Source organism: Sciurus vulgaris (assembly GCF_902686455.1).
Source record: "Sciurus vulgaris genome assembly, chromosome: 2".
Lineage (NCBI taxonomy): Eukaryota > Metazoa > Chordata > Mammalia > Rodentia > Sciuridae > Sciurus > Sciurus vulgaris.
The window spans coordinates 6,903,352-6,920,176 of record NC_136462.1 but is presented as its reverse complement, the minus strand read 5'-3'; the positions used below and the strand labels follow the sequence as shown (position 1 = coordinate 6,920,176).

Here is a 16,825-nt window from a genome sequence, read left to right as displayed (position 1 = left end):
TTGTGCTAGTAGGGCTTGAACCCATGGACATCTCCCACTCAGCTACATCCTCAGTCCTTTTTATTGTTATTTTTTGACAGGGTCTCTCTAGGTTGCCCAGGCAGGCCTCAAACTGGCAATCAATCCTGCCTCAGCCTCCGGAGTGGCTGGGATTATAGGTGTGCGTGACACCTGGCGGATGTTGGGTTTCAGTATGGAAAACGAACAAAGGTGGGGGGTCCCTCCTTGCTCCCGTGCTGTGTGAATACCGACATACACTCCCAGAGCCACACCAGCCCCCTCTTCACGCCCCTGGAGCCCGTCCCGATTTCGCCGTTCACTCCGCCTTCCCTTGCCCCTCTGCTGACCTGGCCCTGTGTTCAGCAGCCTGTCCCCTCTTCCTTCCCACCATTCGCTCAACAACAAAAAGGAGCCAACAACTCAGAGATCATCCCGTTCCCTGTCCACTTCCCATCCTGTCTCCCTTCACAAGAATGCCCCCATTTCCCGTGCACGTTCAGAGCAGAACTCCCAAGCACATTTGTCCATCCAGACGCACGGGGCACCACAATAGCCCACGTGCTGTCAGTGGCCAGGCAGGGCATGGCCGGGAGGCCGGTGCCCACTCCAAGGGGCCCTCCTGGCCACAGAGCTCAGCCAGGTGGACGTAGGGAGCTGGAGTCAGAGGAGGACAAGCCTCCATGGCCAGTGCCTGCAGCCACTGCCCTTCTCTGGTGTGGCTCTTGGTGGCACACGCATGCTGTGAGGTTCGAGGAGAGTGAGCAGCAGGGGAGCTGCACCAGCACGTGGCCTGGGTCCTGTCTGTGACCACGGCCTCCCAGGCTCCCCCGCCCTGGTGCTTGGACTGGTCGACACTCCAGCAGAGTCTTGTCACTTGCAGCCACAGTGTAAAAGATGTGTGGGCACCAGCCCTGTAAACTGTCGAAGGGATGAAGGTGCAGTGTGTCGGGCCAAGACCCAGGCCAGGAATGAGCTTGGCACAAGGATTCTGCTCTTTATTCTGAAAGCAGAAGGGATCCAAGGACAAGGGCAGGGCTGGGGCTGGGGTGGAGCGCTTGCACTGGGTTCAATCCTCAGCACCCCGTAAAAGTATAAATAAAATGAAGGTCTGTCAACATCTAACGCAAAGGCAGGGAAGTCGGCCTGGGTCTGGCCAGAGTGATGTGGGAGCAGGGGGCTGGCACTGCAGACACAGGGCTGCCCTGGGTCTGGACTCAAAAGTTCTCCGAAACCGCCATGGGGTGGGGTGAGCTGCTTTGCCTGAACCCTGTGCTGTGACCTGAGCGCCCACAGGGCTGTCCTCTGCTCTCTGCCCCCTTCAGGCTTTAAGCCCCCACCCCCAGGTCCCAGAGACAGCTGCTCCCGCAATGCCCTCCCCTAAGGGCCCGAGGCTCAGGTCCAGCAGAGTGTCCTCCCCCGCCCCGAGGTCACCTCCGTGACTGCAGCCTCTCCTGCCTCAGGGCTGCAGCTGGGCACCTGGAGCCCTGGCTGCCTCTTCTGGTGGCCTCTGTCCCTACTCACCTTCCCCTCTGTCCTCACAGCCCACTTGCCTCAAGATTTCCTGTGGGGTCTTCAAAGCACACATCAGGTCCTGTCACTACTCCAGGTGAAGCCTGTTGGTGCTGCCGGATGCCATGCACCACTGCCTATACACCTGTGACAGAGCTTCCCAGGACAGCGAGTCCAAGAGGGGCCTGGCTGGCTTTCACACACCCTTGAACTCCTGGGTCAGGAGTCAGAGGTCACAGGATGGGCCGCAGGTGCCAGGGTCTTACACAGCTTTCTCAAAAGCCAGCCCTGACTTAAGTTCCCCTCGCAGGCTGACAGGGACATGCAGCCAGCCCCTGGCTGTACAGGCGTCTGGGGAGTTTCATCTGGACACACTGAAGCCCTGAGCCCTGGGCAAGCTTCACAGGCTGGTGCTGGGCACTAAGGTGACTTTGTGGCACAGGACTGGGCCCTCCCCATGGTGTTCGGGCCACGGCTTCCTGGTTCTGTCTTGGAAGGAAGGGCCGGCCGGGCTGCAGCAAAAGGCAGAGAGGCTGCCTTTGGCAGACCAGGGGGCCCCTTCCAGGAAGCCTTCCTGACTGGGCCAGGCTGGGTCCCACCATGCACAAGTTGCCAGGGTGGATGAGAGGGTCAGCTCCATTCATACCTCCCTCCTCCAGGCAGGGCCCGACTCCCTGCGGCAGTGTCCCCACCACACCACAGGCCTCCCTTAGCTAGGATGACATGGAGGAGCACTTGCTACGCATATTGCCTAGCAGCAGTCTTCACACCGTGCAGAGGAGGAAAACAGGTGATCAGGTCACGTGGCCAGAACTGCTGTCGGGAGCAGGGGCACCCACGCTGAGCCCCACCCCCAGGGAGAAGGAGTCCACATAAGTCCCCCACTTAACAAAACCATCAGTACTTTATTTCCTTGGTTTCTTCACAATAACATGTAGCTGTACAGAGCTGGGGTCCTCCCCAAGGAGTCTGCCTACTTGGAGAGTTGGTCAAGTTCCTGGGGGGGGGGCACTGAAACATGCCCCTGCTTCTCATAGAGACACCAGGCAGAAGAGAGCAGCTGGGAGATGCATCTTCTGGGAGCAGAGGCATGGAACTTCAGCTCTGTGGGCTGAGCTGTTCCAGCCTCTAGAGGGGATCCCACACCACTCTGCCAAGCCTTCTGCATACCCTGGGGAACCCCAGCTGGTGGTAGTGATCCAAAAACCCAGATGTCAGCTGACCTCTGGCCCCATTGTACAGATGGGAAGTCTGAGGTCCAGGTGAAAGGCCTTCTGGCTACAGCTATACCGTAATTTTTTTTGCTTTGAAACAGGGCCTTACTAAGTTGCTGAGGCTGGCCTCAAACTTGAGATCCTCCTGCGGCCTGGGATTAGTTGTGCGTCACATGCTGGGCTGCTCTATCAGTTTAACTCCTGAGACTTCCCACTGGCCTGCCTCCTCCCCCACTCAGTTCCTAGGCTGACAGGGAGACTCCAGCAGGCTTCCTGTCAGGACCCCAGGTCACCCTGCAGCAGGAGGGGCAGCTGGGGTATTCTGAGCTGTGTCACATGGAAAGGCTGGCTCGATGGGAGAGTGCTTGGTTCTACCTCCTGTCCCAAAAAGAGCAGAGGGGTGGCCAAGAAATCTCTCTGGAGGAAGACTTGGGGCGCTGGCAATCTCTGGGCAGCCTGTCAGTCATCAGAGATCCCTCACAGGGAGCCTGCAGGCCAAGAGCAGGAGCCGAGGGAGCTAGGAGCACAGCTGGAGTGTTGGGGCTCCAGGGAAGATCCTAAGGTCCAGGCGCAGGCACCAACTCGGGCAGTCACGGTGCTAGGGCAGTACAGGCGCTGTCTCTGACCTTCCTGGTTGACCGGTGCGGGTAGGAGGGTCCCACCTCACAGCTGAGAAGGCAGAGGTCTGCAGAGTGAAGTTCGTGGCCCAGATCACCAGATGATGGGCAGAATTGAACCCAGGTCCGATGGAGTGCAGGCCTCAGCTTGAAGGAGAGGGGATAAGGGGCCCCTTGATGTCTCTTGGGTTACTGCAGAGTAGCCCCACCGGAGGGCAGGAGGAAGTCACAGGCTGGAGGGCTGGGCCAGGGCGGGCCCCGAGGGAGCAGCAGGGTTGGCCTCGCCCTCAGGCCCGGCCTCCTCGCCTCGTGCGTAGCTGAGCACCACGGTGACGGTGGCGAAGGTGGCGGCGTTGACTGGGAAGGCACGCAGCAGTGTGGAGGCCAGCCCGCGCGTGAAGACGCGCCAGCCCTCGGCCTGGTAGCTCTGGCGCATGCAGTCGAGGATACCGCGGTAGCGTGGGGCGCCCCGCAGCCCATCGGCCTGCAGCCGCGACTTGACCACATCCACCGGGTAGGTGGAGAGCCAGGACATGATGCCTGACGTGCCGCCAGCTAACAGCAGCTTGGGTACCAGCAGGTGGTCGCCCGGCTCGCAGCCCAGCGCGCGCGTCAGCACGTCGTAGGTGAGGAAGTAGACACCAAAGCTGGGCGTCTCACGCAGCAGTGTGGACACCATGCCCCGGTTGATGCCACGCACACCCTCGTGGCGGTAGATCTGCACCAGGCAGTCCAGGGAGCCCTTGTAGGTGCGGGCCAGGCCCGCGTCCTGCAGCTGCAGCCGTGTCTTGGCCAGCTCCATGGGGCAGCAGATGACACACTGGATGGCACCCGCAGCAGCGCCTGCCAGGAACTGGTTCAGTGGCGAGTCCTGGCCCAGGGCCCGGAGGGTGTTTCCCTGTACCCCGAACACCAGCGCATTGATGAAGGTGAGCCCCATGAGCGGCGAGCCCAGGCCCTTGTACAGGCCGAGCACCTGCGGGGACAGAGATGCACGCCATCAGGGCCGGCAGTGCTGTCCTGCTGGCCTGGGGACCATGGGCTACCTGGCCTACCTCCTCAGACCCTCCACACCCAGGGGGCGACAGTCCAGCCCACCCCAGGTACCCATGAGGACCAGCACAATTATTACTTTTTTTTTTTCTTTTCTTTTTGGTACCAGGGCACTTGAACCCAAGGGCACTTAACCACTGAGCCACATCCTCAACCTTTTTATCTTTTATTTTGAGGCAGGGCTAAGTTGCGGACGCTGGCTTTGAACTTGAGTCCTCCTGCCTCAGTCTCCAGAGCTGCTGGGACTACAGGAGTGCACCAGTGCAGCCCAGTTTTTTCTTTAAGACAGAGTGCCACTGTGGTGCCCAGCTGGTCTCATCCAATCCTCCCGCCTCAGCCTCCAGAGTAGCTGTGCACAGCTGGGGCTAAGGCATGCGCTCACCACTCCTGGGGCCACGCAGGGTTTTATTTGAAGCCAGTCCTCAGCATGACGTGATTTCATCCCCCTCAGTCACCCTGACAACCTTGTTTTCTGGCACTGTCTTGCGTGGGGGCACCCCAGGAGCTAGTTTCTCAACCCCACACGCAGCTGCCCTGGGCCACTCACACTTTCCTGCTTGACGATGGACTGGAAGCAGTGCAGGGTCCCTCGGTACTGGGGCTTCTCCACATTCTGCACCTGCAGCCGCACCTGAAAGGACAGGGTCCAGTGAGAGGCAGGCAAGCAGGGGACCAGAGCGCCCAGTCCCCCAGCTCGGTGCTCACAGCTGCCCAGGGAGGACCTCCCAGGATGGCCCAAGGCAGACTGCATGAGGCAGGAACCAAGAGCCTTCTGTGGCTTTTGGGACTCTAGGGCAGGGCAGAGTGGGGTGTTCATGCCCCTTCAGGGAAGGGCACTGTGACAGGGACAGCCAGCTGGAGGTAGGGCAGGAGGACCCAAGACCTTAAATTGAAACAAAGCCCCTTTTGTCACCACTGCACAATGTGCTAGGTTGGGACATGAACCATCTCCTGGAACCAATCTATTGTCCGGATGACACTTGTAAGTGGCTAGTGTCCCAAAACATGGCCAAGGCCAAAGGAGCTCCCAACCTCATGCCCCATGACTGGCTTTCCTAACGGCAGGCATCAGGGAAATGGGCATAGCTGCTCTACTGCTTGGGTCCTGCCACTAGCCCCCTGTGGAACCGTGGTCACGAGTCAACAGGAGTGACAGGAAAACAGTTGAAAGCCTCCCTGGGGACCCACAACAGCAATCCCAGGACCTGGGGACACTGGTCAGACAGCAGCTCAGAACCTCCTCCATGTCAAAGCCCTCTTTGTCAAGAGCTTATCTGTGCTCTTGATTCACAGGCCGTGCAGTGGCAGAGGGGGAGGGATGTTTCCTGAACTTGGAATACGCATCATGGGGTTGGGAAAACTAGGTCACATCACATCCTCGGGAGTGGGTTCCCTAGCTCTGACTCGGAAATACTCATTATTACAGCCAGGGCTTGGGGGGCAGGTGCCTCACACTCATCACCCCTGGGCCCTGGCTGAACTCTCCTGTCGGGTGTCCCAATTCCAAGAGGGGAAGACAGAGGCTCGGCGACGTTCCGAAGCATGGCCATGGCCGTCCTCTCCAAGGACATGAGCAGCTGTTAGTGGGGGTGAGGGCAGGACGGGGTGCTGCAGGCTGACTCTCCACCAGAACAGGTGGGTCTCCCCATTGGTCAATGCACCACACACAGAAAGTCCTGTTAGGAAAAACTGGACGTCTCTGCACACAGGCCCTCAATGGCTGGAGTCGCCAGCACCCCTTCCCACCCTGGCTGCCCAGCTCTCTGCCAGGACCTGACAGGGAGGGGGAGAATTTCCAGAGAACAGCAAGATGCTCGTTCAACTTGGATCCCATACTAACACCACGAGCTGCAGCTCAGCTCGGGTCCAGCGTTCTAGGTCTCTGGTGCACACCTGTGTTCCTCCTGCAGCCCTCGACACTGGCACTGTGGGCTTTCAGCAGAATTGATGTGAAGCAGCGCTGTCCCTTCTTTGGGTCAGACTTTCACTGTCTTCTGGGCTGTCTTTAAGTGTCTGCAGGACGCGGGCACCACTGAGTGCCCAGGCCCAGCAGCTGGACATCAAGCTTAGTACCCAGTTCTTCCCACCAAAGGAGGCGGAGGTCCCTCCCGCCTCGGTGTGACCCTGGTCTGGGAGACCTCGCTGTCTGGAGTGTCCTGTAGTACCTAGAGCTGAGGTTCTTCACATGAGCTCCTCTGAGGGTTGAAGGAAGTAGACCCACCCCGGGAAAGTGGTCATATGCACACAAGTCCAAGAGGCTCCCAGTTGCCCACAGAGCTGGGAGACTCCCCCCTCAATAGTCCCCCTGATTCAGAGGGGGCTGATTTTTCTCCACCAGCCCCACCCGAGCCCCCAGCCCAGAACCTGTGCTGGGCCCAACTTGCCTCACGCCCTTCCTGCCCCCTGCCAGGCATGGGGAACTCTGGGGGCGGGGTGCGGGCACAGGCCTGGGTGGGCGACGAGGAGGACCGCCTGGTCTGTACTCACTAGCGCTCCAGGTGAAGCTTCCACTCATCTGCAACAAAGTTACTTTTGCTACTTTCGGATGGCCCCTAGCTCAGACAGCAAAGGCGGTTAAAGAACATAAAACGTCAACATCACATCCAGGTGTGGAGCCCCTCAGCCAGCCCCCACCCCGTCCCTCCCCTGCCCGGCAGGTCGCTACTTTGTTGGTGGACACGGTGTCTCTGCCTATTATTGTGTCCTGTGAAATATGGCAGAAAACTACCTTTGCACAAAATTGTGTGGGAAGGGGGCATGCCTGAGGGCAGTGGCTGTGGTTCTGGGTATGACAGAGGACAACCAAACCTGGCACTCTTTTGGGCCCCCCAGCCTGGAGGAATGACGTGTGAGTGTCCCAGGCATGGGCCAGCAGGGAGCTCAGTGTCCTTCATGTGCTATCAAGAAAGGCTCCCGCTAGGGGAAGGGACCTGTGACATTGGGAGTTAGAACAGCCGACACTGGGTGACGCAGAAAGGGGCTGAGGCGTGGGGGCCTCCGGGCTGGCACCGGAGTGATGCAAGGATGCGTGGCCTCTTCCGTGTGTGTTAAATTTCAGTTAAAAACACAAGCCAAGTGTAGCAGTGGACAGGAGTGGGGTTACCGCCACGTGGGCGGGGAGGAGGGCCATGTGGCTCGGCTGCTCTCTGCAGCTGGCACCGCAGTCATGGTTAAGGTTGGTTTGCAACTTTTGTAATGGAAAGCTAGATTCTGTGTATGCACCTGATGATTAAAATGCATTTAAAAAACGTGTGCCCCGGGGGCCCAGACTCTGAAGACAGTGCACACGTAAAACCCATCTGGCTGCGGGCGGGAAATAATCGGCTTTTCTACATTTCCCACTTTTCTTTTAATAAGAATGTTTAACTTCCATACTGGAAACCTGTAAAGTGGCCAAAAAAGGGAGGGGGAAGGAAAAAAAGGTGCTAACGATGTCCTCAAAGACCATCCTGTTTCCTGAGGTGGCAGCAGCACAGAGGTGAGGGTGCTGACCCGGCTTGGCCGCTCAGAACACCCAGGAGGCTCCAGGAGAAAGATGCCCAAGCCTGGAGGGACGGCCTGGCGTGGGTGGGAGTCTGCAGGAGGCCTGGCCTATGACACAGGCTGGGGAGGGAGGGAAAGTACTTGTTGGCTGGACACAGCTGTGAGAGGCACTGGAGACACATGACCACAAGATATAAACACAGCGTAACACGGACACTGCCAGGCTGTCCTGGGCTGCTCTGGCCTGTGGGCAGCTTCGCAGCACAGGCTGGCCAGTGGAGTGTGGGCATGGCAGTGGCCTCACTCACAGCAGGCCCACGCAGGAAGCTCGGGGCCACTGCTCACCAAGAAAGCCCGGCCTCCTAGCTTTCTCCCCAGATTTGCCCACAACCCGGTGCTTCTCAGAGCTTGTATTCAATCCCACACAAGCTATGCTGCCAAGCACTGGGCAGCGTGGGGAACCCTAAGAATCTCATCCAACCCCTCCTTCTGCATAAGGGAACATCTGGGTCTCGAGGTAGTGTCTGCCCAAGGTCGGGTGGCAAATGGGCTGGCAAGGGAGGCCTGGACTAGGGACAGAACTTTTTAAGGTCAAAGCCAGTACATAAAGCCAGGCCCTCATGGCTGCACTGGAAGAAATCCCAGCCCAAAATTAACAAGTTATTCCCTTTGCCAACAAATACCTGGTTTACTGAAAAAAAAAAAGGAGAAGGAAGTCCCAAAACCCAGCTCAGGATGTGTCTTGCCTCCAGCTCTGCCTTCCCCTGGTGGGAAAGGGCCGAGTTCAAGTGTGTGTAGCAAGTGCACAAGGTTCAGGCTAGTGACCTGCTGCCAAGGCCTGCCTGGGCCCCTGAGAAAACGGCAGGGGAGGGTGCCTACTCAGTTGGCTTGAGAACAGAAAACCCCAACCGCAGGGCAACAAGGTCTTTGTGAATTCCCAACTGGAGAACGTGGGTTTCCTTGGTTTCTGCCCTGGTATCTGAGAACCTGGAACTCCAGTTTAGCCAGGCCTGGGGCACGGCAAGGAAGAGCAAAGGAGTGCCTGCCCAGGCCGCCATTCCCAGTCCAGGCCACACACACCACACAGGTGGACACCAGTGCTGGAAACAGTCACTTAGTTTCTGATTCAATTTCTCAAGCATGAAAACCACAGCTCCGTGAAGATCATGTTCACTGGAAGAGTGGACAAGTTTTGATTCCTCAGTATTTCTGTATTACCTCTCTCGACTTTTCTTTTGCAATACTGGGGATTGAACCCAGGGTCACATGTACGCTAGGGAAGCACTCTACCACTGAGCTACAAACCAACTTGTCTTTTTTTTTAAATTTTGGGACAGGGTCTTGCTAAGTTACTGAGGCTGGCCTGGAACTCACCCTCCTACTTCAGCCTCCCAGGTCGAAGGCTGGCCCCACTGCACCTCCCTCAACTTTTCTTTGAAGAAAATATCTGGGTTCATTCTCTGGGTGAGAAGAAAGTTGCCCTTCAGCATTCAGTCTCAGCTGGCCAAGTCAAAGAATGAACTTGGCCATGAACCCAACCTGTGGTTCAGCTCCAGCTGAGAGATGTAGGGAGAGCCCAGAGGGAAGTCAGCCAGGTGGGTGGGGAAGCAGCTGCCCACCTGGGAGACCTGGAGGACTTGCCTGCCACCTTCACTCTAAAGCCTAAGGGAAGACCTTGGACTCGTTCCCGAGGTTGTAACCCTGCAGCCTCTTTCCAACACCTTGCCTCCCAAAGGCCTGATCACCAAGACTGACAGACTCACCTTGACAGTGTCAAATGGGTGTCCCACAAGCACGCCTGCCACACCTGGAAGAAGAAACGTGTATTGTGAGTAAATGCCCCAGAACTTTGCGCTGGGGGATGGGACCTGGGAAGAAAGATTGGGCAGGAGCTGTTGGGGGGAAAGGGACACAGACTGTGGCCTGTGGGGCTCCGGGCACTCTCGGTGAGCTCCTGCCTGGTGGGGTGTGTCAGGTGAGTTCCCAAGGCCAAGCCAGCATCATCCAGCTGGAGCTGGGGTGGCTTCCCTTGCCCTGCACTGCAGCTCAGGGGTCTGGACAGCAGACCACAGAGCTGTCCCTGAGGCTGCACGCAGCATTTCTGGGATGTACATTGCCCTAAACAACTTGGGCATGGGCAGCTCGCTCCAGGAATGCTGTGAACTTGAACTTTCCTCCTGCTACTTATCAGGTGAATCCACCAAGGACTGGGTGTTTGGGCCTCACTCTCCTCACCTGCAAGGGTGGTGAGCATCTGCCTCCCTGAGGCCTATCCTGGAGATTAAATGATCACACAGGGGGACAGTCCCCCCAGAGGGTGCCAACCCTGCAGTAAAGTAGGCGTAACTGACACCTCTGCTCTTTCCCTGAGTGGGAGTCACCTCAAGCCCAGGGAGGCATCTTGTGACTCTGTGGTCATGCTTGGTTATGTATCAGTTCAGGGCCTGCCAAAAATCCAGCCCCACTGGAAGGATAAAAGTTCACCCTTCCAACATGTCTCATCAACACGCTCAAGTCCAACGTGCTATGCAGGTTACAAACATCTGAATCTCAACCCCATGACTGAGACAGCCTGATTACCCCATTTCACAGACAGAGAAACTGAGGCTCAGCAAGGTCAATGACCGGTGTCAACTCCCACACTTCCCTAGAACTTTTGTGTGTAAATCTGTTAAAATTCTCCATTTGTGCTGGGCGGGGACAGCTCAGTGGTAGCGCACTTGCTTAATCTGCAGGGGGGAGCCCTGGGTTCCATCTCAGCACTACAAAGGCGGGGCAGGGGGGACATGTGCTTTATTGCTAGTAGTGTATTCATATCATTAAAAGAATCAATACTGGCCCAGTGTCACATGCCTGTGATCCCAGCAAGGAAGCAGGAGGACTGTGACTCAATGAGACCCTGTCTCAAAATAATACATAAAAGGGGCTGAGGATGTGGCTCAGTGGTAGAGCACTCTGGGTTCAGTGCTGCCAAGAAAAGGGCTGACATTTGTTAAGTAGCAAACAGTGACATTCAATCAGCTGTTTGCTATTCTTAATATGTACATATTCTAATTTTCCCTCTCCTATCCCTGATAAAGGACAATTAAGCCATTTTATAGATGGGGACTCTGAGGCACAGAGCAAGTAAGTGATGAAGTCAGAATTCAAACCTGGACCCTCTGGCCCTGGGGCCTCCCCACCACCCCGTCCAGCTGATGCCCCGGTTAGTGGAGCCACGGCACATCTGCTTCTCAGACTGCATTTCTATCTGTATACAAGGTCCTCTCCGCCAGTCCTGCTTCCCACTGGCTACATGTGCCTGGAAGGTTTTGTCCAGCTCTTAACTTTGAACCTTTTCTTGCTATTTTAGATGTTTCTTATAAACAATATAACCATTTCCCAACCCAATCTGAAGCAGTCTCAGATTTCACATAGTGCCATCTAATTTTATGCGGTTTATTTTATTTCTTTTCCTTTTCTGAACCATTTTTGCGGGTTCAGGCAAATTACTATTTCTTCTGTTTTTAATTTTTTGAGTACTAAGGATGGAACCCAGCGCCTCGCACGTGTTGAACAAGTGCACTGCCACTGAGCTGCATCTCCAGCCGTGTGTATCCTCTTTCTTTTTGAATTTCTAAGTTCAACAGAGGGTTTATTTTTATGTCTTAACACTTCTAATCATTACACAGAACAAGCAAGCACCCATCACCCCAAGGCTCTCTGCCCCTTGCAGCCCCACCCCAAGAAGGCTCCCATCCCCCCACCTTCCACTGACACGTGCCTATAAACCACAGGAAACTCAAAGTTCCCTGCAGTTCCCTCTCCTGTTTTGGTTTCTGCTCTGATCATCTGCCATTCCGGTGGGTATTTCCCTCAGGTAAAACACCCAGGGCAAATGCCCTCTGAATTCTTCTCTGCAGCCCTGAGGATGGAATTCGGGGCTTGCCCAGGCCAGGAGAGTGCTCTGCCACTGAGCTACAGCCCCAGGCCTCGGAATTCTTGTCGGCAAGGTACATTTCTTGACCTTATGCTCTGGTGAGAACTCCTGGTGTAGGCCAGTATGGGTCTGCAGGTCCCCTCAACCTTCAGGCTTCCAGTTCTATGGGTGAGAAATATGCTACCAATGTGTTTGTCACAAACTATTTATCTCCGCAGCCTCATGTGTTTTGGGGGAATGTCAGCAGGGAACGCCAAGGCTGTGTCTTCTTTAGCAACCCTTTCACCATAGATCATGCCCTCTTCCGAGCAGGGAACATTTCCACTACTATTTATTCATCATGTCCATCATCTCCAGACCTGCCCCCTTCCCTCCTTCTGGAGCCCCCAACATCCCACCATCTCTCCCCTCCTGACTTTCCTCTGTCTCTGGGCCTCTGGGCGTGCCTTGCTTCTTCTCTGGGACCTTTTCCCCAGTGCTGAGGATGGAGCCCAGGCCCTCACACATGCTAGGCAGAGGCTCTACTGCCAAGCTACACTCCCTGCCCCCTTCTTCTTTTTCTTTCATTTTTTATTTTAAGACACCTGGAGATGAAATGATCAAATAGGGGGACAGTCCCCCAGAGGGTCTTGCTGAGTTACCCAGGCTGGTCTTAAACTTGCAATCCTCCTGCCTCTGCCGCCCAAAGAGCAGAGATGAAGGGTCAGGGCCACCACACTCAGCGGGATCCACTCTTTTTCACTTCATGCTTTGAATTTTCTGGTTTTGAGGGGTTACTTTTTTTACTGTATTTATTAATTTTTTTTGATGATCTATCCAGGACTTCATACATGCTAAGCAAGTTCTCTTATATTGAGCTACAGCCCCAGCACCTGTTTTGAATTTTCAGAACTTGTAAATCCTAGTTCTAGAAATTCTTTGCTTGGGTCGTATCTGGAAACCTACCACCTGTCTCCCATAGGTGACTTGAACCTCCTGTCCCTCCTGCTGGGAGCCCCTGCCAGCCCTCCCTGCAGCAGGGCCCAGTGGTGGGGTTCCTTTCCCGTGGCTCATGTCCAGGTGCCAGCAACAGCCTCAGGCACCACTGGGACAGTGGTCAACAGGACAAGTCGCTGCTCTGGCGAAAGGCCCTTGACAAGGGCTCTAAGCACGGCCCCCCACTTCCACTTTCTCCTCTCACCTGCCTGCATGTCCTCAGTTGTGGGGCTGGGCCCCCACCAGAACATGCCCCCGTGGGAAGAGAGTGCAGGGTGGGGTCTGCCTCCATAGGTCTCCAGTCGCACCCTTTTCACCTCACAGTCCCCCTGAGAGCCAGGAAACCCTACCTCACCACCTCCCCGAGAGGACTGAGAAGCGCCCCTGGGTTCAATCCCACGTATTTCCCCCCTCCCCCCAAAAAAGCTGTCTCTCACACTCCATGTGTCTCCAGGGGAGGAGAGAGACCCCTGTCCTTCTGGCACCTGGTGTTGGGAAGAGGCACCAGAACAACAGATTGGTGCTCCTTAATGGATTGAGCATTTTTCTGTGCCTCCTCCTGCCTGTGCCCCATCCCTACTGCCTACCTGGGACTGATCATCCCCATCTGGGACAGATCCCTTCTCAGTGGGGGATGGGGACATTCCCACCCTTGCTCTCTGCAAGGCTTTAGGAAGCTGTCAAGCAAGGTGCCTGCTCTGCCTCCCCAGACCTCCCTAGGCCATTACACATTCATCTCACGTGGGCTAGTTGAAGGAGACACAGCATCCTCCTTCCTGGATACTCTGCAACAGGAGCCACAGAGGAAAGCTCTGCCATCCTCCTATTCTGATCACCATGAAAGGAGGAACCCAAACTAGAAGGGACCAGCCAGGGACCCTGGGGACCAGGTCCCAAGGTGTTTGTGCTGCCTTAGCCCTGTTCCTATGAAGCCTAGGTGTGCCAGGGTCCCAGAAGGCAGGCCTGAGGTGGGATCACTGAGGTGGGTCAGCCCTCGGTGGGCCAGCCCCTCTGGAGAAGCAGTTTGATTTGCACTAGTCTCTCCACCTCTCTGAGCCTAGGTTTCTCCTCTGCCAGATGAGACCAGGAGAGAGGTTCTGCACCAGCTTCCATCCTCAGTCACCTGAGAAGTTCAGGCCTAGGCCTGTGCCTGCACCCTGCGCCTGTCCTCAACCCTGGGACAGGATCTGCTGGTGCCATGAGGCAGAGGGCACAGGCATTACCTCCCCGCTGGTAGGCCCAGAAGAATGGGCAGAAGGGCATTCCATTGCCTGCCTGGCCTCAGGAGTATTCTGTTCCCCCACTTAGAGGCCCTCAGGACACCTGCACTGAATGGACTGCAACTACAGAAGGAACCCTACCCCCTGGGGAATGAACACACTCCCGAGAGAAGGAAAAGGGGTGTTGGCTGGCAGAAGTCGTGTCCCTGCCCCCATCCACTTCACAGCACCTAGTGAAGGTGGCAGAGGATGGAAAGGTGGATTCTGGGAGCAGCCAGGACAGGGTTGGGTATCTGGGAGCAGGATCCCCAGAGGTCACTTCCTCTCCTCTTCTACCCACGCCCAGAGTTTGGGAGAAATCTCCCACCAACTTGCAGAAAACTCTGTGCTTCTTCCCCCTCGGGCAGCTTCCAGAGACCTAACTGGGTAACAGACTGGGAAGTTCTTCACTATAATGGACATGCACCTGCCCAACTAGCCTCCTCTGCCCAGGAGGAAGCTCCCTGAATTAAATGCTAAGGCACTGCCAGGCAGCTACTCCTCTTCCTCGGGGGCTCTCTCTGCTGGCCAGTAGCTGAGGACTGTATTAGAGTCCGCAGATCAAGAGCCGGTAACAGGGCAGATGGTTAAGGAGAAAAGCAGCCAGATCCTCTGACTGGCAGGATCCGCCACCTCCTGAAGGCTAAACCAGGCTGTTAATACCTGTTGAACAAATTGACCCTCAAGAGAAAGCAGAGATATTAAAGGCCAGACAGGTATGGGCAGTGCCCGACGACCCCGTCGGGGTCCACGCACAGGCTGGGTGAGGGTGCCCGCACCAGCTTGCCCGCGCTGCGTGTGCGGCCCACCGCGTCGGCCGCCGCCTCGTCCACGAAACCGCGTTGGAAGAGGCAGGCGGGCCAAAGCCTGACTCGGCGCCCGCGGTCAGGAGAGTCCGCTCGGGACAGCTGTGGGAAACCGGGTCGGGTCCGTCCCCAACTGGACCGCCTGGAAAGGTATCCAGCACCGGGTGGGCGCCGGATGGAGCTGGGGGATGCGCCGAGGACCTCGGCGTCCGCCGGCCCCGCGCGAGGAGGGCGCAGGGAGCCCCAGACCTCCCGTCCGAGCACGCCCCGAGGGACCGGAAAGACCTGCCCCCGCACGCCAGGCGCCCTCCGGGCCTGGGGTCGGCTTACGCCCACGAGACCGCAGAGGGCATTGTCATTCGCCGTGCACGGCGGGAGACCTCAGCCAGAGGCAGGCGCTGGGCCGGGGGCTCGCGGCTGGGCTGGCGGCACCCCAGACGCCTCGCTCCGGCCCTGAGCCCCGCGCGGGCGCCCGGGGCCCTATGCCTCCTTACCCCCGGCGCATCCAGCCAGGAAGTCGAGCGCCATGGCCGGGTGCCGGCGAGGCCGCGCTTCCTCTTCTTCCTTCTCCTCCCGGGCCTCTCTCCCGGCCGGCCGCCGTCGGGGGCCCCGGTTTGCTGCGCTGGGCTGGGCTTGACTTCCTGCGCGGCGCGGGGCAGCGGGGGTCGGGGCGGCGGGGCAGCTCGGTGTGCGACTCCTGTGCCGCGTTCCCGCTGGCCCGCCTGCTCTCCGCGGCGCGCGCCCGCCCGCCACCGGCAGCCCCTCACCTCGGGCCGCGCCCCGCCTTCGGCCCACCCGCCCCGCGAGCGCAGAGCGCAGCCAACAGGCGCGCGAGGCGCGGACAACGCCCCGGGCGCCGCGCGCCGCCGCCGCTCCCCATTGGCTAGGCGCTGCCGGTGGGCGGGGCGGAGGACGTGGCGGGCGCGGGGGTGGGACGCCGAGGTGCCGCAGACAAAGAGTGTGCTTCGTGCGCCCGCCCGCGCCGTGCGGCAGAGGGAGCGCGGCGAGTGCCGCGGCGGCTGGAGGGGCCGACCACCGCCTGGGAGCCGGCGCCGGCGGGGTGCGGGGACCGCAGCGAGTGCGCGACGCGGGCCAGCTGTGCCGGGGCGCGGCCCCCGGAACCTCCGAGCTGGGTTCGTTTCCGACTCTGCGGCTGGACCTCCGCGTCCTCGCCTGTTTAGTGGGGACACTGCCGCGAAAACGGAGGAGCAACGCCGGGACCCTCCCGGGCCTGCAGGCCCGGACACAGCTCGTTGAGAAACTCCTCGGGCGCGAGTAGGCCCTCTCGAGGAGCCCTGGCCACCTCGAGCTGGCCTCTGGGGCTTCCGGTCCCCCTGCGAACACGCGGGAACGTGAGGGTCCCAGCGCGCCGCGCGCTTCCGGCAGGCCGGCGCTGTGTTCGGTTAGAGAACGAACTTAAAAACCGAGGCGGGCAGAGGGGCGTAGGACTCCGCCAGGCCCTATGGGGCCCTCACCTGCCCCGACCGAGGGAGGCTGCGGAGCGAGGGAGGTTCCAGGGCCGCCGAGAACTTCCGGGCCAGCGGGCCGATGGAGGTGCGTCCAGCAGCAGTGCAGGGGTGCGCACCGCGGGCCGCTGACGACTCGGGTAGGCGGCCCGGACCTGGACCCGTGGGCGGAGGGCAGGGAGTGTGCAATGCGCCAGAGTAAGAGCGCTTGACGCTGGTCGTCCTGGGTGGCTGTGGGGCAGGGAGTGGTTGGGTGTGAGAGCCGAGACCGACGTGGCCCCCCAGGGCTACAGACGTTCGCAGTGGGCGGGAACCCCCTTGGTCCTTGCAGCGGGTCGGGTTGGCAACTTCCCCCTGCCCTTCCGCGGGGCCTCAAGGCTTTAGACTGTCCAACTGAATCGGGCCTGGCCAGACGCTTAACTGTAAGGGCCTGCCTCGTTCTTTACGGCCTCTGGCAAGACCTCTGTGCCACGTTTCCAGGTTCCAGATTACTCCGTACTTTTTGTTCCGTGTTGCCAAGTTCT

At 58.3% G+C, this 16,825-nt stretch overlaps 1 protein-coding gene across 8 annotated transcripts; it reads right to left on the bottom strand.

Moving 5' to 3' along the window:
* Positions 1–2,394: 2,394 nt before the first annotated feature.
* Positions 2,395–15,630, bottom strand: SLC25A29 (solute carrier family 25 member 29). Of its 8 annotated transcripts, XM_079129525.1 has the most exons (7): positions 15,330–15,466; positions 14,457–14,692; positions 9,640–9,683; positions 6,881–6,908; positions 6,234–6,406; positions 4,941–5,024; positions 2,395–4,316 (listed from the first exon to the last, which is right to left on the bottom strand). In XM_079129525.1, the coding sequence occupies exon 7, from the start codon at positions 4,278–4,280 to the stop codon at positions 3,567–3,569; it is 714 nt and encodes a 237-aa protein (XP_078985651.1). In that variant the 5' UTR covers positions 4,281–4,316; positions 4,941–5,024; positions 6,234–6,406; positions 6,881–6,908; positions 9,640–9,683; positions 14,457–14,692; positions 15,330–15,466; the 3' UTR covers positions 2,395–3,566. The 8 variants fall into 8 exon arrangements, with proteins under 8 accessions (XP_078985651.1, XP_078985649.1, XP_078985652.1 ...); XM_079129523.1 differs by lacking the exon at positions 14,457–14,692 and having other exon boundaries at positions 15,330–15,468; XM_079129526.1 differs by lacking the exon at positions 6,881–6,908.
* Positions 15,631–16,825: the final 1,195 nt, after the last annotated feature.

What these genes read in the sequence shown, in the direction of transcription:
- SLC25A29 (XM_079129521.1), bottom strand. Translation starts at nt 15,363, where the DNA reads ATGGCGCTCGACTTCCTGGCTGGATGCGCCGGGG. An exon ending in CCTGGCTGGATGCGCCGGGG is followed by an intron (nt 9,684 to 15,329) that starts GTAAGGAGGCAT and finishes TTCTTCTTCCAG; the next exon opens with GTGTGGCAGGCGTGCTTGTG. An exon ending in ACCCATTTGACACTGTCAAG is followed by an intron (nt 5,025 to 9,639) that starts GTGAGTCTGTCA and finishes CTGTCCTTTCAG; the next exon opens with GTGCGGCTGCAGGTGCAGAA.